The sequence below is a fragment of the Phacochoerus africanus genome, chromosome 8 (genome assembly GCF_016906955.1).
Source record: "Phacochoerus africanus isolate WHEZ1 chromosome 8, ROS_Pafr_v1, whole genome shotgun sequence".
Classification (NCBI taxonomy): domain Eukaryota; kingdom Metazoa; phylum Chordata; class Mammalia; order Artiodactyla; family Suidae; genus Phacochoerus; species Phacochoerus africanus.
In genome coordinates, this window is record NC_062551.1 from 117,530,422 (window position 1) to 117,557,414 (window position 26,993).

The 26,993-nt window shown below is 34.5% G+C and overlaps 1 protein-coding gene across 4 annotated transcripts in view; it reads right to left on the reverse strand.

The window, feature by feature from the left end:
* NOL4 (nucleolar protein 4) overlaps positions 1-26,993 on the reverse strand; it is a 455,264-nt gene that overhangs the window by 337,711 nt on the left and 90,560 nt on the right. For 2 of the 4 annotated variants that reach the window (XM_047791744.1, XM_047791746.1), the window contains exon 2: positions 4,916-5,065. In XM_047791744.1, coding sequence (XP_047647700.1) covers positions 4,916-5,065 — 150 coding nt within the window. Of the gene's footprint in view, positions 1-3,897; positions 3,961-4,915; positions 5,066-26,993 lie in introns of those variants that run through there. The other 2 variants (XM_047791747.1, XM_047791745.1) reach the window with 2 other exon arrangements.

A 26,993-nucleotide genomic window follows, 5' to 3' on the forward strand; every position in this document is an offset into this window, starting at 1 on the left:
CCAGGATAGGGGTCTAATCAGAGCTGCAGCTGCTGGCCTACACCACAGCCACAGCATCGCTGGATCTAAGCCACGTCTGTGACCTACACCACAGCTAACAGCAATGCCGGAACCTTAACCCACTGAGCAAGGTCAGGGATCAAACCCACAGCCTCATGGTTACTAGTCAGGTTTGTTACTGCTGAGCCATGATGGAAACTCCCAGATTATTTTCATTATTATCATCATCATTGTTATTACTTATAGGAGAACTCTCTAGATGATAATGAAGCCAAAATCTTCTATGTCTATGCTATGTTCAAGAGCCAATCTGCTTTTTCAAGAGCAGGAGGCATTTCCCTATATTTGAGCATTTCTTATGTCAACCAATTTGCTCACTTTGGTTACTATTTTCCTTGTGTCCCTTTGCACAGTAAAGGGACCAGCTGTAATTCCTTCAGAGTTTGAAGAAAATGGAAATATAGCCCCCTCATTTTACATGTGAGAAAACTGTGGCCTAAGCCAAAAAGAGGGTAAATGAATTGTTTTGAACTCCTGCATTTTAATATAGTGTTATTTTTCACATCACAATTGCTGCAAATTTTGCTCATTAGTCTCATTATAAGTTGACAAGAATTCTGGCAATTTTTACATAACAAACTAGCCCAAATGGTGCAAGTTAAAATATCCCATTTAGCAGGAGAGACACTGAACCAATACACATTTATAAAAAGAACAGGACAGAAATGATACTGACTAAAGTTTTGAGGTTAAATATTATAGACCTGATAGAATAGAGACTTTTCCTTTTTAACATTCAGAGAAATTCTGCCCAAGATATGATTTTTTTCTATAGTATGTCCCTGGAAAGGAATATTCTATTCATAATGAAAGCAAATTCTTTAAAGGGAGCCAGTGTTTAAAGTTTTCAAAAAAAATAATTTAAAATTAACAAGACTGAAAATCTGGCAAAAGAAGGGAAATAAATGAAGTTTTCATAAACTTCCACTAGCAAAAGAGCTCAACACAGGTACCCTGGCCTCCTTTCACGCTTCCATTCAGCCCAGTCAAAGGCTGGAGAACAGCTGCACTGTACACTTCCAGAGAGAGTGACATTTATAAGATGCACAAAGAAGACTGCCTGAGTTATTACTATTCCTCTCTCTCCCAACACAGAGGCATTGGGGTAAGCAGAGGAAATTACATCCATAATTATAATTAGGGCAACAACAGAACCATGTTGATTGTCCTGCTTGTCCTTCTACCTGGAACAGGACTAGTGTTTGGATAAAGGAAAATTAACAAAGCTGACCATAAGGCAAGATATTTATGCCTATTAACTCATTTATTTCACCTTTGCCATGCATATCATCATCTGCCTCTAAACAGGAGGAGTAGGAAAAAAGTAAATAATTTGCCGAAAGTGACCCACATAGGACGTACTCAGTTTGAAATTTGAAACTGAGTTTGTCTGGCTTCTAGCCTGTTTTCTTTTAGCCACAGCATATGCTCTCCACTCGGAATTAAATGAATGTAATTATTGGCAGCTATGTAGTGAGTAATACATGTAGACTTACTGTATCACATTACAAGCTGTGTGTGTGTGTGTGTGTGTGTGTGTGTACATACACATGCAGACGCATACTCTTCTCTCTACTGAAAACACTGACCTTCCCCTTCGTTCCTAGATTTCTACCAGTTACTTTTATTTTTCATGTAGCAAGAAAGAGCTCTGAAACTTAATATTTTAATCAGACCATAACTGAAGAAACCTTTCTGGAGAGGCAGTGTGCCTAGTCTGTGACAAAACACAAGAGAGAAAAGAGTGATATGTCCGCTGAAGATGGAATTCAGACAATAGTTGACAAGAGGTAAGGACTGGAAGACAACGTCCCGTATTTGTTTGCTTGTTTGCTTACAATGTTAAAACATTAATTTGAAAGGAACTTTCCAAATTGCTAAGTGCACCTGCATTCAATTTTCAGCAGAAAGATATATTTAAGTTCACCTCTTCTCCACTCTGTTAATGTAGGTAATCAAGTCAAAAATATTGAAGGAAACTCATTCAATGCACCAGTAAAGGTTTAACACACACAGGGATGAGTGAAGGGGGAAAAAAAGACCCAAAAGTCACTGGAAGTCAACTAAAAAGAAAAAAATTACAATAGCCTTTACATATTCCTAAAATGTGTCATTTTATGTGGATTTTTTTTAAAGAGCTCATGAGTAATAAAATATACACCCTCCAATTTTATCTCTAGTCAGATCAGATTGCAATAAAATTTAAGTTGTGTAATGACTAGATATTTCAAGGAATGATATACTGCAGATAGGTAAAAACAAATAGCATTCAAAAGTTAATCCAATATTAAAGGACCACCATTTCCTGCAGAGTGAAAACATAGAAAGATTTGCAAAAAAGGCAAAGTAAATAAAATGACCACTAAATCTACTGATAATATTATTAAGACAATATGACACGTTTTAATGATTAGTTGTATAAGTATGGTTTCTTGGCCATGTAGGATAAGGGAGAAAAGAAAGTCAGTAAACATAATCATGCATGTTCTATGAAATAATGTGTTAGAAGCAAAAAAATCATAATCTTAACGGGAACCATTATAATTGCAAGAGATACCTAAGCTAATTCTACCAATGACTAGCCAAGTCCAGCATTAGTATTGAGAACTAAATTCTGACCCAACAGTCTAGGGCCCAATAGCACTGAATCATTTCATGTCAAATTGCATTTGGTTTTATGCCCCATTAGTTGAACATTTATATTAATTTTTAACATTAGACTTAAATTCATTGTACCATCGTGTGCACAGTTTTGCTGGCAATGAAACAGTGTTTTTTTCTATGATGCGTTATTAATCCATAAAATGGAAATGTTTTCTCATCAGAATTCAAAAGGCAAAAGGTTAGATAATAAGAAACCTTCATGATATTAGGAAAAAGTGAGAATACTTTAGATGCAGAAGTAAAAATTAAACTTGGGAAAGAGAGGATCTTCAAGAAGGACATTCTCAGGAGGGAATGGTTGATGTTCCAGATGCTATTTATACATTCAAAGCTGATATCTATCCCTACCCCAAAATACAGAAAATGTCTTCAAAATGTTAATGCAAAATGATATGTGTTTGAAATGTGTTTACTAATTTATTGGAAGTGTTTAGCATGCATTATGGCAATGGATCGTATTTTTTACATTTAATTTAGGAAAAGCTAAGGTGAGATATTTGGGTCTATGTCATATTTTCATTTTACTTGAAGGTCACTAATAAGTGCATTTCAAAGGCTAAATCGTTTTAAATTGCTTTTGGCACCTAAACAGATTTGGCTGCCATTTTGCTATTACTGACAATGAAGCCACTTTTTTTTTTTTTCAGTTTGCTTCTGTTTAGTACAACTGACCTTACAAATTCATATCTTACAAAGTCCTATAAAGTTCAGGTAGCTATTTCATGAAAATGAATTATCATAAAAGTAAATAGTTAGCAATATTAGTAGATATCTATATAATTTTTTCCCTATTAGTATCCAGAGATACAGCCCTGACTCAGGAGACAGGCAAAATGAGTATGTTCAGTAATATTAGTCTGCGCAAATATATCTTAAGAAGCTAGGTCACTGTCATTAGTCATGAAAAAAATGTCTCCTAGGATAATGTAAGTCAAAAGAAAGTTTATGTGGCAGAATTATGTAAGGAAACTTACAATAGTGCCTGCCCACAAACCATGCAATTTGGAAACAGCCAAGAAACAAAACCATAGAGAAGGAGAGATAAATACAACATGTATTAGGGGTTATTATGCAACTACAAAGATTCAATATGACCCTGGAAATATAGCAAAAAATAGTTATGGAAAAGAAGCTATTTCTTATGCTCAGTAGCTAATTTTCAAACATATGTACCTGTATTTGAAACTTTGAGCATTTCACACATTTTTCTGTATCTGAAAAAAAAATGGATCCAGACTGATATTGTGTATAAATATAGCTGAAAACAGTTAATATAAAGGTAGCCAAAAGCAAAATTCAATAAGAATTCTAAAAAAGGATATTATTCTGATTGCTGATAAAGTATTTCTGATGTACACTTTGCTCATATTGGAATAATTTACTGTTCAATTTTTCTAGAAAGGATGAATTATCTATAGAAAGATGATTTCATAAAATGTTTAATTAAAAAACTAAAGTGTCTAGACCAAACAGTAAGTATAATTGAAACTTTAGAAATAATATATAGCTCAATTTTGACAAAATATATTTCAATATATAACAGTTAATTAAATCTGTTTTCTAGATAATTTACCATAAAAACATTATCTTCATTTTAAAATGTTCAAGGGCACTAGGTCTATGAAAATAACACATATTTTTAAATAATCTATACTGGAAAATAAATGTATACACTTCAGAGCAAATGTATTTAACATAAGGTGACATAAGAAAAGCACATAATTTTCTTACCCCTGTGACTATAAGTATTAAATAAGAAATACCTGAATATATTAATATGATTTAAAGGGGAAGGACTATTAAGACAATAGTGATAGTACAAAACTTCGTATGTTCTAGTACGGAACTTATATGACTTGATTATGTATTATATACTGAATATATAACACAAATAATCTTCCCATTTGTAGGCATTTGACTGAGACTACCACATTTTATGCTTATTTAGAGAAAATAAAGTGGTAATTCTAGAAACAAGTTTAAATTATAGGCAATAGACTTAGTGAACATACAACCAAAGCAGAATCAGTAATAATAATAGTTTAAATGTTGGGTATGACCATGACATTGTCTCATTTATGTTGAAGTCAGAATATTCCTAATTATTTAACCCATATTTAATAAGCATATAATATGAAATTTTAACGTGCATGCCTTTTACTTTTCTTTTCTTTTTTTTTTTTAAACTTACTGCTTTGTAAGTTCTCTTTTGTCCAGCATGTTTCCGAATTTGTTCTCCATTTGGCCCTGTTTCCACATGCATTGAATAGATGATGTCAAAGAAATCTTCAACAACAGCTACCCGCCGCAAAGACAGCTTCTCATCTACCCCTATGCCATCCTGGAAACAAAACCAAAAAAAAAAAAAAAAAAGAAAAAAAAAGAAAAGAAAAGAAAGGCACAAGATTAATAATAAGGGAATACGTATTAAATATATAAAATTAACATGTAAAGTTCATTAGACAAAAATATTTTGATAAACTGAACCAAATCATCTAGATAGGAAAGTTTAAAAATTCATGATATAATATCTCATCATTTTGTACATTTTTTACATATAAAACTTTAAGAAATATAAAAAATGATAACAGGCATAGTTAATCATGCTTACTCATTAACGTCATCTTTTAGATTTATAACAACTTATAGCCATCAATATCACTTTCTTAAATTATTCTAAAATGTATTTTTAAGGCCCAGTAATTAGAATCAAAAGAGAACACTCTTTTAACACCATATACAAAAATAAATTCAAAATGGACTAAGGACCTAAGTGTAAGACATGATACTATAAAACTCCTAGAGGAAATGATAGACAGAACACACTAAATTGTAGCAACTGTTTTTGGATCTGTCTCCTAAAGTAAGGAAATAAAAGTAAAAGTAAACAAATGAGAGCTAATGAAACTTATAAGCTTTAGCATAGCAAAGGAAACCACCAACAAAACAAAAAGACAATCTACAAAAAAGGAGAAGATGCTTGCAAATGAAGTGACTGACAAGCGATAAATCTCCAAAATAATTCAAATACCTCCTGCAATGCAATATCAAAAAAACAAACAACCTAATAGAAAAATAGGCAGAAGATCTAAATAGACATTTCTCAAAAAAAGACATACAGATTCCCAAAAACACATGAAAAGATGCCCAACATTTCTTCTTATTAGAGAAATGCAAATCAAAACTACTACCATGTCTCACCTTACACCAGCCAGAATGCCCATTATCAAAATACAAATGATAAATTCTGGAGAGGGTGTGGAGAAAAGGGAACCCTTTTACACTGTTAGTGAGAATGTAAATTGGTGCAACCACTGTGGAAAACAGAATGGAAGTTCGTCCAAAAAATAAAAATAGAACAACCATATGATCCAGCAATCCCTTTCCTGAGTATCTATCTAGAGAAAACCATAATTCAAGAAGATACATGTACCCCAATGTTTATTGCAGCACTATTTATAACAACCAAGATGTGGAGGCAACCTAAATATCCACTGACAGAGGAATGGATAAAGAAGATGTGGTACATATATACAATGAAATATTAGTCATAAAAATTAAATAATGCCATTTGCAGCAATACAGATGGACCTAAAATTATCATACTAAGTGAAGTTAGATGATAAAAGAAAAATATCATATGACACCATTTATATGCGTAATCTTAAAAAAGGATTCATTTTTTAAAATTTTTATAAATTTTTATTTTTAGTTTATATCTTTCATGAAAATCATCCACTTCACATGATTTTACATATTTACTGCATACATAGGGTCTTGCAGTGTAATCTCTTGTATTTTACTGTTTGATTTTTGTACCCTTCCTCTTTCTTTTTTTCCCTTTTTTTAAAATTATTTCCCCAATACAATTTTTTCTACTGTACAGCATGGTGATCCAGTTACACATACATATATACATTCTATTTTCTCACATTACCATGCTCCATCATAAGTGACTAGACATAGTCCCTAGTGTTACACAGCAAGATCTCATTGCTAATCCATTCCAAGGGCAATAGTCTGCATCTATTAACCCCAAGCAACCCATCCATCCCACGCCCTCTCCCTCCCTCTTGGCAACCACAAGTCTATTCTCCAAGTCCATGAGTTTCTTTTCTATGGAAAGTTTCATTTTCGCCATATATTAGATTCCAGATATAAGTGATATCATATGGTATTTGTCTTCTTCTTTCTGACTTACTTCATTCAATATGAGAGTTTCTAGTTCCATCCATGTTGCTGCAAATGGCATTATTTTGTTCTTTTTTATGGCTGAGTAGTATTCCATAGTGTATATATACCACATCTTCCTAATCCAATCATCTGTCAATGGACATTTGGGTTGTTTGCATGTCTTGGCTATTGTGAATAGTGCTGCAATGAACATGCGGGTGCATGTAGCTTTTTTAAGGAAAGTTTTGTCTGGATACATGCCCAAAAGTGGGATTGCTGGGTCATACAGTAGTTCTATGTATAGATTTCTAAAGTACCTCCATACTGTTCTCCATAGTGGTTGTACCAGCTTACATTCCCATCGACAATGCAGGAGGATTCCCTTTTCTCCACACCCATTCCAGCATTTATTTGTGGACTTAGTAATGATGGCCATTCTGACTGGTGTGAGGTAGTATCTCGTGGTAGTTTTTATTTGCATTTCTCTAATAATCAGTGATATGAAGCATTTTTTTCATGTGCTTGTTGGCCATCTGTACTTCTTCCTTGGAAAAGTGTCTATTCAGGTCTTTTGCCCATTTTTCCATTGGGTTGTTGGCTTTTTTTGCTGTTGAGTTGTATAAGTTGCTTGTATATTCTAGAGATTAAGCCCTTGTCAGTTGCCTCATTTGAAATGAAAGAGTTTTTTTAAAGGACAAAACTTTAGCTCTACTGACCAAGAAAAAGAGGGAGAAGACTCAAATTACTAAAATTGGGAATAAAAGGAATATCCCTACTGACCTAACAAAAACTTTTTTAAGTTTAAAAATATTATAGGAGTTCCCGTCGTGGCGCAGTGGTTAATGAATCCGACTAGGAACCATGAGGTTGCGGGTTCGGTCCCTGCACTTGCTCAGTGGGTTAACGATCCGGCGTTGCCGTGAGCTGTGGTGTAGGTCACAGACGTGGCTCGGATCTGGCGCTGCTGTGGCTCTGGCATGGGCCGGTGGCTACAGCTCCGATTGGACCCCTAGCCTGGGAGCCTCCATATGCCGCGGGAGCGGCCCAAATAAATAGCAAAAAGACCAAAAAAAATATATATATATATATATATTATAAAAAACTATATGCTAATAAATTAATCATATAAATGAAAAATTCCTATAAAGATACAAATTATTGGGATTAGAAAGATAGAAAATTTGCATAAGTTTGTCACAAGTAAAGAGACAAAATTAGTCATGAAAAAAACTTTTCATTAAGAAAAGTTCAGGTTCACAGAGTTTTACTAGATTAAACATTCAAGGAATTAAGGTCTATTCATCACAAAGTTTTCTAGAAAAATGGATGAGAAAACACTTCTCAAATCACTCTATGGGTCCAAGATTACCTTTATATCTAAACTAAATACATCACATAGAAAAAAACTATAGACTAATATATTTATGAATATAGATATAAAAATCTTCAAAAAACTATTAACAAATAAAATCTAACCTTTTGTACCACAACCAAGTAGGATAATCCCAGGTTGGTTTAATATAAGAAAATGAATTAATGTAGTCTATCATAATAATAGAATTAAGGGCAAAAAGCATACAATCACCACAATAGATGCAGAAAAATATTTGATAGAAACAGTATACTTTTCTTAAAAAAACTCAGTAATCTAGGAATAGAAAAGAATCCTCAATATGATAAAGAACATCTTTAAAAACCTCACAATTAATATTTAATGATGAAAGACTGAATCATTTCCCTCTAAGGAACAAGACAAGAATGCTCGAGCCACTTCTATGTAACATTATATTGGAGGTTCTAGTCAGGACAATTAATCAGTAAAAAGAAATAAAAGGCACTTAGATTGGAAAAGAGGAAGTAAAACTATATTTAAAGATGACAAAATCTTGTATATAAAAATCCTAAGGAATGCACTAAAAAACTGTTAGAGCTAATAAATGAATTTTGCACAGTTAAAATTCAAAATCAATATACAAAATCAACTGTATTTCTATTAATTATCAATGAACCATAAATAAAAAAATAATTTTATCCATAATTACATTAAAAAAGAACACTAGTTATAAATTTAGATTTTGCAAAGTTATCATTAGCAAAAGAAAAGCAAAACTTGTATACTGACAGCTGCAAAACATTATTTATAAGAAATTTAAAATGATTTAAATAAATGCAAAGACATCCTATGTTCATGGATCAGAAGGCTTAGTACTGTTAAGATGGCAATATTCAAAAACATGATTTATGGGAGTTCCCATCATAGCATAGTGGAATCAAATCCGAGTAGAAACCATGAGGTTTTTGGTTTGATCCCTGGCCTCACTCAGTGGGTTGGGGATCCAGTGCCGCCGTGAGCTGTGGTGTAGGTCGCAGATGAGGCTGGATCTGGCATTGTTGTAGCTGTGGCATAGGCTGGCGGCTACAGCCCTAAATAGACCCCTAGCCTGGGAACCTCCACATGCTACAGGTGCGGCCCTAAAAAGACAAAAGACAAAAAAAAAAGACAAAAAAAGATTTACATATTCAATGCAATTGCAATTAAAAAGCTATCTAGCTTTTCTGCAGAGATTGATGTTAAAATTCTTATGTAACTGCAAAGTACCGAGAAAAAACAAAATAACCTTTTAAAAGAAGAAAACTGGAGACCTCACACTTGATTTCAAAACTTACTATAAATCTGAAGTAATAAACATAGCATAGTACTGGCATGAGAACAGATACATAGATCAAAGGGATAGAAATGAGATTCCAGAGATAAACTTGTTTTCCATTCAATTCCAACACAAGTGTCAAGATAATGCAATGGCGAAAGAATAGTCTTTTCAACAAATGGTGCTGAGATGATTGGATACCTAATGCAACAGAGTGAAATACAATCTCTATGTCACATCATGAAAATTAAACCACAATGACCATAGATCTAAATATAAGACCTAAAACTTTAAAGTCTTACAAGAAATCAGGAGTAAATATTTGTAATCTTTTTTAAGGCAAGGTCTTCTTAGTTATGATACCAAAAGCAAAAGCAGTAAGAGAAAAACTAATAAATTGAACTGCACCAATTTTGTAAAATCCATACTGCAAATGCTATAAACCAAAAAGTGAAATGATGACCGATCTACAAAAATGGGAGAAAATATTTGAAAATCCTGTACCTAATGGAAGATTTTCATCCACAATACATGAAAACACAACTCAGTAATGGGAAGACAAATAATCCAATTAAAATTGATTAAAAATTTGAATAGACATTTCTCTAAAGAAGATATTCAAATGGCTTAAGAACACAAAAAAAAGCTGCTCAGTGTCATTAGTAATCAGGGAACATAAATCAAAACCTCAATAAGATACTGAGTCACACTCACTACAACTGTTATAAATAAAAATAAGTACCGGTGAAGATAATGGAGAAATTAGAACCCTTATGCATTGCTGATGGGAATGCAAAATGATGCCGTTGCTTTAGAAAGTTTGGCAGTAACGTGGAAAATTAAACATAGACTTACTAGATGACTCATAAACCCATGCTTTTATATATATTAATAGAAATGCAAACATACACTCATATAAAATATTGTACAATACATTGTATTATGTATTATACATAATACATCAGCACATTCATAATAGTCAAAAAAGTAGAAACTGATGAATATATATAAATAAAGACTGTATATAAAAATAATCATACAAAGAAGTAAAAGGAGAAAAAATAATGATTCATACTATACCATGGATGAACCTGGACGAGATCAAGATAAGTAGAAGAAGCCAGACACAAAAAAATCACATATTACGATTCCTATCATATGAAATGTCCAGAAGAAGCAAATTTACATGAAGTAAATTATTAGTTGCTTAGGACTTGGGAGGAAGAGAGAATAAAGATGACTGCTCATGGGTACAAGTGTCTTTTAGAATGGACAAAAATGTTCTAAAATTAGGTGACAGTGATATTTTTATATCCTACAAATCTGCTAAAAACACTGAACTGTACACCCTAAATGCATGGATTGTATAGTGTGTGAGTTACATCTCAATAAAGTTATTAAAGTACGTGGTCTCTAACAGTTTAGGATCTTGAGTTTGAAGATGCCAAAAAATAAAAAACAGAAGAGCAGCTCACATAATACTCATTCAAGCAGTCTACATCCAGTGCAAATAGAAATGGTTCAATCACCAAGGCTCACTCGTGGTATACTGGTAAGTGTTTAACAACTGTCTCAATAAAAAAAATATATATATAAACACAAAATGTTATAAATTTTAATGATATAAAAGATGTATATAGTATGTAATTTATAAGTAATAATAAAATATACAATATTTTTATTGTAAATTCCATATAAACAATTGGCTCTCGTGAGCTAGTACAACCTAGTTCTAGGATTCCATTGTTTTTATGTCATTCAAGATCAGTGAATGACATATATAATGAATTAAGTGAATATTTTACAGTATAGTTCCTGTGTTCAACCACTGATAAAAAAAAGTCTCTGATAACAAAAACTTAAAAAATTAACTTATCTAACACAACATTTCAGGGTGCTATAAAACATACAGCTGGCTACATTTCTTTTCTTTTCTTCTTTTTTTTTTTTTTTTGTCTTTTTTAGAGCTGTATCCATGGCAATAGAAGTTCCCAGGCTAGGGGCTGAATTGGAGCTATCGCTGCTGACCTACACCACAGCCATAGCAACACCAGATCTGAGCCGCATTTGCGACCTACTCTGAAACTTGTGGCAATGCTGAATCCTCAACCCACTGAGTAAGGGTAGGAATAGAACTTGCATCCTCATGGTTACTAGTTGGGTTCGTTACTGCTAAGCTGCAATGGAAATTCCAAAAACTGGCTACTTTTGGAAAAACTTTATATTAAAGCTTAAATAATAACACAACTAATCAAGTTTGTACATTGAATCTGTGACAGCAAATCTACTCAAATAAAAAAATTTTTTAATGCTTTTACTGTATTACATTGACACCAAAGCGATATTGAGGGAAAACAATGGTTAAGCTCAAAAATGAGTCACCCTCACTTCAATTTCTGCTAGCTTTCTGATTGCCAATTGCTGATATAATACATACACACATAAAAAATTAAGGCAATCCTATGAAATTAATCCATGAGAGATACCAAGCTTAGAGATGCTAACATTATTACAATGAAATAAAAATGTCATTCATGTTAAAAGATTAACATACAGTTCTACCTGCCTCTTCTTGGCTTTACCGGATCTACTGGGGAGATACTATTCCTGAGTTACAAATTCAATTTCCATTTCCAACTATATTATGAAGCCAGACAAGAATAACTGATGACAGAAGAACCACTGTGGGGTAAATCTCTCTCTTGCAATCCTTCCTGACTCCCATTCTCCATAGGAGATTGTGTCTGCTTGGGAGGTAACATGGCAAGAGATTGATGACACACTGACACTAGGATTCCACTCAAGAACACTTTCAGGTCAAAATAGGAGCATTTATGCCAGTTTTTCACTCAATTAAAAAAATTATAAGCCTAAAATTTGATGCATCAAATATAACATCTACTGAAATAATTTTCTTTTCAGTTATAATAGAGAATTTAAACTCAGACCAACATAGCACATTTACTGCCTAGGAATCAATGAACGAAAATAATTATCATGTTTCTTCCTCAGTCCAACTGTTCTGAAACAGATATTCTAACTGGCAAAATCGTTATCATAAACTAATTGATGTGATAGACAGCATCTTTAGTGAAATATCTAGAAAGAAAAGTAGTATGAAGAGCTGTCAATTCATAATCAATGACAAAAACAACATAGTAGAAAAACGAGATTGTGAAAGATAAAAATCATCAATATTCAATTTTCAAGAGTCCTAGTCTCAGGGATTCACAGAGACCATCTATAAATAATCTAATCTAACTTTTACCAATATCTTTGAGGTTCTGAGGGTTACCCTTGCTCCTACCCAATTCTGTTGACTCCATAATCTCACTTTTTCCTGGCAGATTAGTTGTCCCAGGCTGAGATACTGTGATACGGGATGAAAGAAGAGGAGGATTCAGTCTGGGAAGACTAAAAAGCATCCAAAACAGAGCTGATTGCAACCATGTAAGGACACACCTAGATACTGTAGAATATGGTTCTGCAGGATAAATGCAATCAGGACGTCCAGGAGTGGTGTAGTATGCAGAGATACAGGTATTGACAAGGCTTAGGAATTTATCTCCGCTATGTGCAAGATACTATGATAGATTTTTAGCTGACTTTTTAACTGATTGTTCTCAAAGACAACTGAAAAGATGTTTTTCCCGTTCGAAAGAGCTTGTGGTCTACCACTAGAAGTTTTGACGACGTATGCTGAAAGAGACTATTATTAACAGAGTATGATAAAGCTAGTATGCTCCAAGGCTGGTTGCCAATCTTGGCTATACATTGGGATCTTCTGGTGAACTTTAAAGAACAGTATGTCTGATGTCTAGATTCCTCCCCCAGATAATGTGACCGAATTAGGTCAGAAATGCACCTGGGCATGGGTTTTTTAAAATACCTCCATTGGTGATTCTGACATATAGCAAAGCTGACAAATCAGGAGAGGAGTTAGTTACAGGTGAGAAAGGAAGAAAATGATGGGCTCATGGGTGTCAGACTCAGTAGTCATTCATTATTTTTCATGCAGGGGGAATCCATTCAAGGGTTCGTAAATGTGGGAATTCCAAAATAGATCAGTACCCTAAAGCAACTCCTGTAGTAGTAAAATATAAAGTATATCCAGAGTGAAAAGGAAGGTACTGACAATAGGGGAAAGGAAGGGGCAGTTGAGAGAAAATTTGAGAAGGTAAAATTCAGCCATTGCTGGTGACTATTTAAAGGTAAGGGTTATACTGAAGAAATTAACGGAGCTGAAGATTAAAAGGAGGTAGGAATGGATAAAGATGTGGTACACACACACACACACACACACACACACACACACACACACACACACACAGTGGAATATTACTCAGCTGTAAAAAAGAATGAAATAATGCCATTTGCAGCAACATGGATAGACCTAGAGATGGTTATACTAAGTAAGTCAGACAAAGACAAATATCATATGAGATCACATATGTAGAATCTTAAAAAAATGACAGAAACTTACATACAAAACAGAAACAAACTCATAGACTTCAAAAGCAATCTTACGGTTAACAAAGGTGAAAGGCGGAGGGAAGGGATAAGTTAGGAGTTTGGGATTAACATATATACATTACCATATATAAAACAGATAATCAACAAGGACCTACTGTATAGGATGGAAATCTCTTTTCAATATTCTGTAATAACCTATATGGGAAAGAATCTAAAAAAGAATGGACATATGTATATGTATAACTGAATCACTTGGCTGTACACCTGAAACTAACACAACATTATAAACCAACTATACTCCAATATAAAATAAAAATTATTTTTTTTAAAAAAGGAGGCAGAGACTTGAATGAAACCAAAGGGAAAGAAAAAGAATGAAAGAGGGAAGTTGGCAGGTGACATGGAAGCCATGGGGGTGAGGTCAGAGGAAATGAGCAGTGCACCCTCCACTGCACCCTAAGCCAGGCCCACCTTGGGTGGTCCCCGATAATGTGGTGCACGCGTGGTCCTTTACCCTTATAGCACTTCCTGAGGCCTGACACTGCTGTTATTCCCAGTTTATATACAGGACACTGGACACAGAAAGCATAAGTAACTTCTCCAAGTCACCAGATTGTGCTAGGATACAAAGTCAGGGCTCCAGAGCTGAAACAGTTACTCCTATGAAGAGGAAAGTGACATGAAAATACACATCTCCACTCTTATTGAAGCAGAACGTGCCAATTTTCAAAGTGATCATCTTCAGCCAGAAACTCTTTTTTGTGTGTGTGTCTTTTTAGGGCCGCACCTGCAGCATATGGAAGTTCCCAGGCTAGGGGTCAAATCAGAGCTGCAGCTGCCAGCCTACACCACAGCCACAGCAATGCCAGATCCAAGCTGCATCTGTGACCTACACCACACAACTCACAGCAATGCTGGATCCTTAACCCACTGAGCAAGGCCAGGGATCGAACCTGCAACCTCACAGACACTAGTCAGATTCATTTCCAGTGAGCGACAATGGGAACTCCGAGAAACTCTTTTAACATTAGGGGAAGATTCTGCCATTTGGCCCTCAGGGCTTTAGTTAACTTAAAAATTGTATATTTAAAAACAAATAACCACAAAATAGCTGATAAACTAAAGTATAAGAAAACTTCAGCTAAAAAAAATCCAATTTTATGCATTGATTATTGAAGAAATTTACCCTAATTATATGTAAAACATAGTATATTTATAAAAAAAATTAAAAATAATGTTTCAGGGGGAAAATAGTATGAAGACAGTAATGAAGAGAAAAATGAAGTATTTCAACCTAAAAATACTTCACTCTTAAAAAAATGTTTTGTGAAATCTCTATACAATTTATTAATTTTGTACCAACAATTTATTTGCAAAAAAATAGAGAAAATTTAATTCTACTTCCTTCCAAAATTGTTTACTTACCCAAGAAAACAGCACTGAATTCCAAGTTTATGTCTCTTCAATGAGAAGACAATTATAATCATTTATATGGAATATTCATTTTCTCTGCAGCATAAACAAAAGTCCAAGTTACTAGGAGGTCAGTCTCTGCCAGCGCAAAGAAGTCTGGGAAGACATTGCTTTGCCATATATTCAGATACAGGCAAAAGGAGCTTTCCTTGTCAGACACAGGAGAAACTTTTTACCACCTACCTGACGCATTGTTGCTGCCCTTGAAGTACAAATAACTTTCAATTTTGAGGTACTGATTAACCAATTATTATTCAGTCTGCATGTTTCCTTCTTTTTTCATTATTTCCCTGCATTAACATCTATTAAATGGTTTATGGAGTAAGCAAGAGAAAGGTAAAACTAAATTTCTATCCTTAACTGATTTGTTTAATATAAATGTAGCATTCATTTGGAGATTTAATTGTCTGAGCTCTCTCTTTTAGTCATTGTGGATAATTCAGTATTTGGCTATGCCTGAGAAGTCCAAATGCATCTTCTTGCATTTTCTCTTAATTATAATAGTCATAATCATTACCTAGGAAAGTCCCTTCTATACTTTGTTACTAGGAACCAGAACAACGCAAATAAAAAGTGAGTTTTAGAGATATTGCTGATACCCATAGCAAACTTAATGATAAAATAAATAATAAGTTGAAAGATATAGCATCCATGGCTAATAACCTATTATGCATAAGTATATTTGGAGGAAAATGCTGACAGAAAAAAAATCATTTAAAGTTCTTTGGAAGACTATTTACAATAGCCAAGACATGGAAACAACCTAAATATCCATCAACAGAGGAATAGATTAAGATAGATGTGGTACTGATATACAATGGAATACTACTCAGCCATAAAAAAGGAAATAATAGCATCTGCAGCAACATGGATACAATGAGATTCTCATACCAGGTGAAGTAAGAAAGAGAAAGACAAATACCATATATCACTTATATGTGGAATCTAAAATGTGGCACAAATGAAGCCATCTACAAAACAGAAACAGACTCACAGACATAGGGAACAGAGCTGTGGTTGCAAAGGAAGAGGGTGGAAGTAGTGGGATGAGCTGGGAGTTTGGGGTTGGTAGGTGCAAATTATTACAATTAGAATGGATAACCAATGTCATTCTATAGCACAGTGAACTATATCCAATCCTCTTGGGATAGAACATGATGGAAGATAGTATGAGAAAAAGAATATATATACACACACACACACACACACACACACACACACACACACACACATATATATATGCACACACATACATATATAAATGGGTCACTTTGTGTGTACAGCAGAAATTGGCACAACACTATAAATCAACTAAACTTAAAGAAAAAAAAAAACCTTTGGGGATAAGAAGACTAACTTTTGGGTCATAATCTGAGAAAAAAAAGGAAGGCTTTATTTTAGGAAAACTCTGAGATTAGCACGTTGTGGTACATACGGCCATAAAGCAAGAATTTCTGACCTAATTAGAAGGCAAGGAATTAAAGCCTAGAAAGAAAAACTCTTCACTTTCTAAACTGATCAGCAGAGCTGTTACAGAATTTCGCTGGGAAGTAAACATGAAAATTTAGCTAGTGAGGTGTGTAAGTGAGATCTTCATTAAAATTTTGCTATCACATTTCCCCAACACTGCTATGCCCTGTATTAATTATCATTACTATTACAATATTTTGATGAATGGTATTGACACCTAGGTTGGCAATCTAAAATTATCAATCTTTCTCTTATCCAGTAACCAAATAATTTTACTTTGGATTGGGTCTCCAATCCACTCCTACCCCCTTTTCTACTGGGACTCCTGATTTACTGGCCCAGGAAATGCTTTCTGGAGTCCAGGAATTACAAAGAGGCTTAATAACATTGCAAAATCTATTTTTGATAAAGATTATCTTGTATGTAAAGCCTTGATTTGGGTTGATGAAGAAGAGTATTTTTCTGAGTTAGCACCGCCTACCATAGACTCAAAAATACAAGGTGACACAGGTACTGAGCACTATGTCTAAGTACTAAGTACACATACTGAGTTCTAAGCCAGCCTTGGCTCACATTATGGAAACAGCATTTTCTTTATCATTTTATCATTAATTGCTGTCCCAACCTGTCCTTAAATTACTAAAAGTCTTCCTTAAAAATTATAACCATATCAATTTACAATTTAAATTTCTACTGGACTTTTTTATGACTATAAATATTAAACTCCTTTATTACACATTTAAATCTTAATCTGATTCCAATTAATTTACCACAGTCCACCTTATCTCTCACCATCCAACACATTCTGATCACAATGAACTTTTCAACTTTCCCTGAAAATTCCATAAAATTCATGAGTCATGACTTCCCCATTAGGAGCTAAGCCTTCTGCAGGCAAAGACTGCTTGTCTTTTTACTGCCAAGTCATAAGGACCTAGAATTGCACCAAGCAGAAACTAAATGGATTATAATTTTTTAGCAAATAAATAAATTAAGGAATTAATAAATGAATATTCTCTGCTTTCTCTTTAAAATATCTTTCTTCAAATGGCAATTTCTTGTTCACCCTTCAAAATCAATGTCCAATATCCATGATGTTTTCCCTGATTCCTTAAAGCTATTCACTGATTCCTCCATGTTTGTACTTCCCTTTTTCATACCTGTTTTTAGCACAGTTTTTAGCATTTAAAATGCTATTTGGATTTTTAAATTTTTTAATAATTTATATAGAGCGAAATGCTCAGATCTTAAGTATATTGTTCAGCCAGTTTGGGAAAAGGCATCAAACAACAAACATTTCAATCATCCTAGAGAGTTCTTTCATAACTCTTCTTAGTCAGGCCCTTCAGAGCAATGACTAATGATTTCAATCACCAGAGGTTAGTATCTGCCTATTCCAAGTGTTTATTTAAGTGGGATTACACAGTTTGTACTTGTGTACTTGTTTGGGTCTCATTTCTTTTATTTAACATAATGATTTAGAGATCTATTCGTGTCTTTGTGCACAAGAAGTTTTTCTTTTTATTTCTGAATATTCCATTGCATGGTTAAGCCACGATTTGTCCATTTTCCAGTTGATAGGCATCTAGGTTGATTCCTGTTTGGTGCTGTTATGAAAAAAAAAATTTGCTAGGTTGCATTTTAAACAATCTCTTCACCGTAAGATCCTTAATCTGAAGTTCCTATTGTGGCTCAGCTGACTAGTATCCATAAAGATGTGGGTTTGACCCTTGGTCCTACTCAGTGAGTTAAGGATGTGACATGCTGTGAGCTGTGGTGTAGGTCACAGATACAGTTCAGAGCCTCCATTGCTGTGGCTGTGGTGCAGGCTGGGAGCTGCAGCTCTGGTTATACCCCTAGCCTGGGAACGTCATATGCATGGGTGTGGCCCTAAAAAGCCAAAAAAAAAAAAAATCCTTAATCTTCACAATGAGTTAATCAAGAAAAGATGCTTGGTGATAATTATTTTGAAAATTTAGCACCTAATGTTAACACCATATGTCCATGGCATATAGTATTTGATCAGTTAAGATCCAAAGGAGTATAAATTGTATTTCCATAACCTGGATAATTTTTAGAATCTCTTTGCCAAACAGCTGGCTCATGCTGTAAGTACTGGGAAGTAGTACTATATTTTTACCTCTTTGAAGCAAGCTACTATATTCCACCATTTACTTTCTAAGTTTCTTTATGAAATTCCCTTACATTTCTCTGGGCTTTGATTTCCTAATTTGAAACATGAAGAAAATTATTGCACTTACCTCTTTGGCTCAATTTGAGAATCACCTGAACTTTACATGGAATTTAATAAGCACTGAACAAAGGTTAGTTACTTTATTATAGATAATATATGTCCTTCAAATATCTGACTTTTATATAAATAGCTTGGGGGATATTTTCCTTAAAAAAAGTGGGAAAAATTAAAAGGTACTCAGAAGAGCCTACATGATGTTGAAGGAGAACAAAGTCAGAGGACTGACACTACCTGACCTCAAGGTTTACTATAAAGCTACAGTGATCAAGACAGTGCCAGATCGGTAAAAGAACAAATAGATCAATGGAACACAATATAAGATACAGAAATAGACCCAACTAAATATAGTCAATTGGTCTTTGGCAAAGGAGCAAATGTAATATAATGGAGAAAAGACAGTCTTTTCAACAAATGCTACTGGAATAACTGGACATCTACATGTTAAAAAAAAAAAAAAGATCTGGACACAGACCCTACAATCTTCACAAAAATTAACTGAAAATGTACTGTAGACCTAAGTCTAAAACTCAAAACTATAAAAGCTCTTAGAAGATAATATAGGAGAAAAACTAGATGGCTCTAGGCATGACAATGATTTTTTGGTACAACACTAAAAGTTAGAAATAACTGATAAGGTGGACTTGGCTAAAATTAAAAACTTATGCTATGTGAAAGACACAGTCAAGAAATGGAGAAGACAATATCTATAAAAAATATCTGACAAAAGATTGTGATCCAAAATACACAAAGAACACTTAAAATCCAACAAGAAAACCAACAAACTGATTTAAAAGTGGTCAAAAGACCTGAATAGATAGGTAACTGAAGAAGATATAGAGATGGAAAGCAAGCACATGAAAAGATGTTCCACATCATATGCCATTAGGAACATGCAAATTGAAACATGCATTTTAGAATTGCCAAAATCCAGAATGCTGACAATGCCAAATGCTGGTCAGGTTGTGGAGCACCATTTATTGCTGGTGGGGATGCAAAATGATACAGCCACTTCGGAAGAGAGTTTGGCAGTTTCTTAGAAAACTAAACCTATTCTTACCATATGATCCAGTAATTGTGCTCCTTGCTATTTACCCAAAGGAGTCAAAAACTTAGATCCATGCAAAAATCTGCACATGGATGTTTATAGCAGCTTTATTCATAATTGCCCAGACTTGGGAACAACCAAGATACCCTTCGGTAAGTGAATGGATAATGTGGTAAATCCAGTACTAAAATAAATGAGCTATCAAACCATGAAAAGACATGAAGGAATCTTAACTGTATATTACTAAGGAAATAAGCCAATCTAAAAAGTCCACACACTATATGATTCAGACCATATGACATTCTGCAAAAGGCAAAAACTACTGAGATAAAAGAATTGTTAGTAACCAGGAGTTAGAAGGGACGAAAGGAGAGATAGGCAAGGAACAAAGAATTTTTAGGGGAGAGAAACTATTCTTTATGACATTGTAATGATGAATACACATCATTATACATTTGTTGAAACCCACGTATGTATACCAAGAGTGAATCCTCACGTAAACTATGAACTTGGGATAATAATGATGTGTCAATGAACATATGTCCACCGTTGAACAAATGCACCACTCCAGTGTGGCATGTTGATAATGGTGGAGGCTATTCTTGTGTGAGGGTAGGAGCTCTATGGGAAATCTCTGCAGTTTTTGCTCAGCATTGCCATGAACATAAAATTGATCTAAAATAATTTAAAATGTAATTATTTTAATTATATTTTAATTAATATATAAATCAAATAATTATTTTAAGTGTATAAAATACCAAATTTAAATTTAGAAAAATACATGTAATTTAAAAATACATTTCAAAAGAAAAAAAAGGGAGTTCCCACTATGGCACAACATGATTGGCAACATCTCTGGAGTGCTGGGACTCAGGTTTGATGCCTGGCCTGGCACAGTGGGTTAAGGATCTGGCGTTGCCACAGCTGTGGCCTAGATCCCTGGCCTGGGAGCTCCATATGACGTGGGTGGCCAAAAAAGAAAAAAAAAAAGAAAAAAAGAAGAAAAGAAGTAAAATGCCATGGACTCCTTTTAAGAGTAAAAGCCTTGTTTTACTGTGTGACACAGTGGGAAGTTATTCAAGGGGACTAGGGGATCAAAAACCAGCTGAAGACTTTTTTAAATGATTTTTATTTTTTCCATTATAGTTGGTTTACAGTGTTCTGTAAATTTCTACTGTACAGCAAAGTGACCCAGTCATACATATACATGCATTCTTTTTTTTTTTAATGATTTTTTTGGTAAAGTAACTTTGGTCAGTTAAAAAAAATCAATGAAAATTCACATAAAATTAAAATTTAACCTAAAAATCTATTTTATTTATTTTAATTACATATATTTCTAAAAATATTCTTCATATTTTTAGAAAAATTCATATGGAAAAAATAAAATCTATCAATGAAAACATTCAGCATTCAGTTCCATTCCTTTTTTAAAAAAGAAACTCTCCATCATAAAATAACTAGAAAGGATTAATAGCAAGCATATTTTAAAATGCAGAGCTCTCAAAAAAGGCAAATTTCCGGGGTCATGTGAGCAAAACAGAAGTCACTACCAAAAACAGGACCTTCAAAAAGGAGACAACATAGGTAGTGAAAGGATGGTGTAAAAAAAGTATCTTCCCATTTGTAAAAAGAGGTGACAAGGTGACTTGTTTTACTTTCATCTGCCTATTTGTTCAGAGAAGACGACTCACTTTTTGGAGAAATACTGAAGGAAAGTTGATAGAACTATTAGCCCACAGATTTAAGAAATACAAGAAATACCTAATAGGATAATTTTGTTTTAAAACAATCCACTCTTGAATATGTCATGGCAGAACTTCAGATAACCACAGACTGGCCATATCAACAAGCAGCCAGAAAGATAGGAAGGATCACCAAAGGACCAATTCCGTGCCTGAGTGCAAATCTCTCAATAGTCACAAAGTAAGATGACAGTAGACTGGGAGCTTCGTGATTCTGTAAGCAAATGCATATCAATTAAGAATTGTATAATCAGGTAAATTATCATTCAAGAATGAGAATTTTCAAGACAAACAAAAACCAAAAGCATTTACCGCCCTATTAAGGGAACTTAAAGGAAGTATTTTGGTTATAAGAAAATGGCTAGATTATTCTAGAAAAGAAATAGCAAAATTAAAAAGTATAATTTATTTGTAACATGTTTTGAGCAATTTTCCCCAAAGCATTTGTTAATAGATATCACATTCTTAAAGAGTCAACAGTCAGGAATTATTACTATATATATATGCTTTTTTTTTGTCGTTTGTATATTTTTAGGGCCACACCCATGGCATACGGAGGTTACCAGGCTAGGGGTCAAATTGGAGCTGTAGCTGCCGGCCTATGCCACAGCCGCAGCAATGCAGGATCCTTAACCCACTAAGCTAGGCCAGGGATTGAACCCACATCCTCATGGATACTAGTCAGGTTCATTGACCACTGAGCCATGATGGGAACTCCTATCCCCTGTATTTAAGGGGCAAGAGAAACATGGGATGATTAAAAGAAATACGCCAACATTAAGAGCTAGTTTTACAAGACACCACACAACTCCTAGAAGAGAACATAGACAAAACATTCTCTGACATCAACCATACAAATGTCTTGATGTCAGTCTCCCAAGGCAACAGAAATAAAAACAATAATAAACCAATGGGACCTAATCAAACTGAAAAGCTTTGGCACAGCAAAGCAAACCATTAAAAAAAAAAAAAAAAAAAAAAAACAACCTATGGAATGGGAGAAAATAGTTTCAAACAATGCAACTGACAAGGGCTTAATCTTTAAAATATACAAACTTATACAACTCCACAGCAAAAAAAACCAACAACCCAAGTGAAAAATGGGCAGAAGAACTGTATAGACATTTCCCCAAAGAAGACATACAGATGGCCAACAGGCACATGAAAAAAATGCTCAGAATCACTAATTATTAGAGAACTGCAAATCAAAACTACAGTGAGACACCACTTCACACTGGTCAGAATGGCCATCATTAACAAGCTAACAAATAACAAATGCTAGAGAGGGTGTGGAGAAAAGCATAACCTCCTTCACTGTTGGTAGGAATGTAAACTGGTACAACCACTATGGAAAACAGTATGGAGGTACCTCAGAAAACTAAATATAGAACTACCATAGGATCCAGCAATCTCACTCTTGTGCATATATCTGGACAAAACTTTCATTGCAAAAGGTATATGCACCCATGTGTTCACTGTAGCACTATTCACAATAGCCAGGACATGGAAACAACCTAAATATACACCAACAGATGAATGAATGGATTAAGAAGTTGTAGTATATATACACAAGAGAATACTATTCAGCTATAAAAAAAGAATAAAATAATGCCATTTGCATAACATGGATGGAACCATAGACTCTCATGTTAAGTCAGAAAGAGAAAGACAAATACCATATGATATCACTTATAACTGGAATCTAACATATGGCACAAATGAACTGATCTATAGAAAAGAAAATCATGGACATGGAGAACAGACTTGTTGTGGCCAAGAGGGAGGCGGAGGGAGTGGGATGGACTGGGATTTGAGGGCTAGTAGATGCAAACTATTGCATTTAGAGGATAAGCCATGAGATTCTTCTATACAGCACTGGGAACTATATCTAGTCACTTGTGATGGAACAAGATGGAGGAAAATGTGAGAAAAATAACATTTTATACATACATACATTTATACACACACACTTATGTATGTATGACTGGGTCACTTTGATGTACAGCAGAAATTGACAGAACATTGTAAATCAACTATAATAGAAAAAATAAAAATCTTAAAAAGAGCTAGTTTTGCTCCTGTGGCTTAGAGTCAATTGAGTTGTTTACATTTGTCTATTAATAAATAATGCTGCTGTGAATATTTTGTTTATAGTTTTGGAATGCCCATGCATTTACTTCTTTTGGTTATATAACTAAGGGCAGAACTGCTTAGTCATCAGTATGTTTATGTGATTGCACTATTTTCAATATTCGTGAAATAATGACAGATTGCTAGAAGGCCTGCAGTCATAAAACAAGAAGCACTAGTCTTTTCAATTTTCTTAACTTGGATTTCCCTCCAATATACATTGATCTTCTGTGCCATGCCTTTGCTTAGCTCTATAACATCACGAATGTATATTAAAATTGTTATGTGACAATAAGCTTATATCTTTTAAGTGCTTAATACTTTATGTGTATTACATCTTTTCATCTTGATAATAATTGTTATTCTCATTTCACAGGGAAGGATGCTGAGGCTTATGGTTACATACAAAGGAAATGCAAAGTACTGCGAGAAATAAAATACCAAATATGGCATAGCCTCGGGGTCATTTCATTAGGAAATCTAGGAAACCTCTGGAAAGAGTTATTAGTCTCAGTGCACAGAGGCACAATGGTGTGGGTGAGGTGAGATAGAAACTTCTTTGTCTCTCATCTCAAGTCTAGTGGGCCAGGACCAGCCCGGTAGCTCTGCCATCAGAAGCATGTGACTTCTGAGGATTCTCCAGACATTGCTTTTTCCCACCCAGAAGTAAAAGCATAGGAAGGAAATAAGTTGCCTTCATCACAACCACTTATGTGTCATCAGTCCAAAATTAGTCACAGGACCACATCTAGAGGCAAGGGAAACTACAAAATCTAACTGGTAAGATTGGGCAAAGGCAGTCATGTTTCCAGCTGAAGTTCAGAGGGTTCTATTTCTAAAAGGAAGAAAATAATAAATATGAAGGACAAGTGGAAGCCTCTGCCAGATTTACTAATCAAATCAGATGGAAACACAGGGCATGTGCAAAGTTATAGGTGGAATGGCCCGGAAAAGTAGGTTACAATCCAATTGGAGAGACTTGAAATTCAACCTGATATAGTAGTTAATGAGAAGCCCGTTTGTTTGCTTGTTTGATTTTTCTTATGGCTGCACCTGAAGCATATGGATGTTCCCAGGCCAAGGGTCAAATCAGAGCTGCAGCTGCCAGCCTGCGCCACAGCCACAGCAACACCAGATCTGAGCCACATCTGCAACCTATGCTGCAGTTTATGGCAACACTGGATCCTTAACCCACTAAGTGAGGCCAGGGATCAAACCTGCATCCTCAGGGAGACAGCATCAGGTTCTTAGCTCACTGAGCAACAACAGGAACTCTGAGAAGCCTATTTTAAAATACATATTTTAATTGGAATATAATACAGAATCAAAAATGCATGTATCACAAATGTAGAGCATAATGAAGTCATACAAATTAAACAAACCCATGTAAAGATCACTCAAATTAAGAAATATAAGAGTAGTGGCATGCCCACAAGCTCCCTCATCCCTCTTGCCCATCAGTAACCTTGCTCATCTCCTCCAGGACAAAATCACACCTTAACTTCTCAGCATATGTAAGGGTGCCTGTCTTGTTATGCCATTGTGTTTGTGGGATTCATACATGTTGTAGTGTGCAGCAGTATTTTTTATTTATTACTGCTACATAGTATCCCATTATAAAATATGCCATAATTTACTTAACCACTGTCCTCAAGATAAACATTTGTGTTGTTTCCAGTTTTCAGCTGTTAAAAATAACACTGGTATAACAGTTCCCTTCATATTTTTTGGTGCACCCATCACCGAATTCTATTTGGTATATACCCAAGGAGTAGAATTTTCTTCTTTGATTATTTGTACATTCAATTTCTGTAGATCATGCCAAGCATCTGTATTAACTGTCCCTCTGACAGTATCTGAGCATCCTACTTGCTCTGCATCTTACCAATGCTTGGGAGTGTCATTCTTTTCCCTTATAGCCATTCTGGTGAATAAGACTCTCATTTCTCTGATGACTTTCTAGTACTTTTAATATTCATTCTCTGATGACTAATGAGATTGAGGATCCTTTCTTTCATTTATTAGTCAATTGGAGAGCCACTTTTGTTGAATACCCCTCCTAGTCTCTTGCTCAATTTTTTTATTGGATGGTCTTTTTAATTTATAGTTCTAAATACAGTCTGTGTACACAGTTCTATATACAGTCTGAAAGTTGTTAGTTTGTAACTTTCTTCTCGGTGAACAGCTTTTGAATTTTTTGAATGACAGAGTGACATGAATAGCTGCGTATTTTGAGAACATTAATCTTCCATGAATATGTAAAAGAAAAGCAGAGAGATTTTTACAAGATAACATATATTCCTGGAGAAAGGGAATAAGGGCCTAATTTAGACAGAGGACATAATAATAGAAAAGGAAGGAAAATGATGAAAAAGATACTTCATAAAGGATTAATTTATCCATTTATTTATTCAATACTGAGAGGCCTTGATAACTGATTTGGAAAATTGTAGAATATAGGCCATTAATGAAGGACAGTGATGACTTCATAAAACAAGGCAATCAATATTGGCAGATGAGAATTTAGAAAAATGAGAGTTTGGAATTACTAAGGAGCCTTTAATATGGGATCAGCAAGACAAAAAAAAAAAAAAAAAGATAAGTAGCAGAAAGCCGGATTTTCCCCAATTTAAACACATTCTGTTGGTGTTCCCATTGTGGTTCAGTGGGTTAAGAACCCAACTAGTATACATGAGCACATGGCTCAAATCTGGTGTTGCAGTGGCTGTGGCGTGGGCTGGCAGGTACAGTTCTGATTTGACCCCTAGACTGGGAACTTCATATGCCTCAGGTGTAGCCCTAAAAAGACAAAGGGAAAAAAGACATTCTATCATTCTTGCCATGATTAAAACTTCATA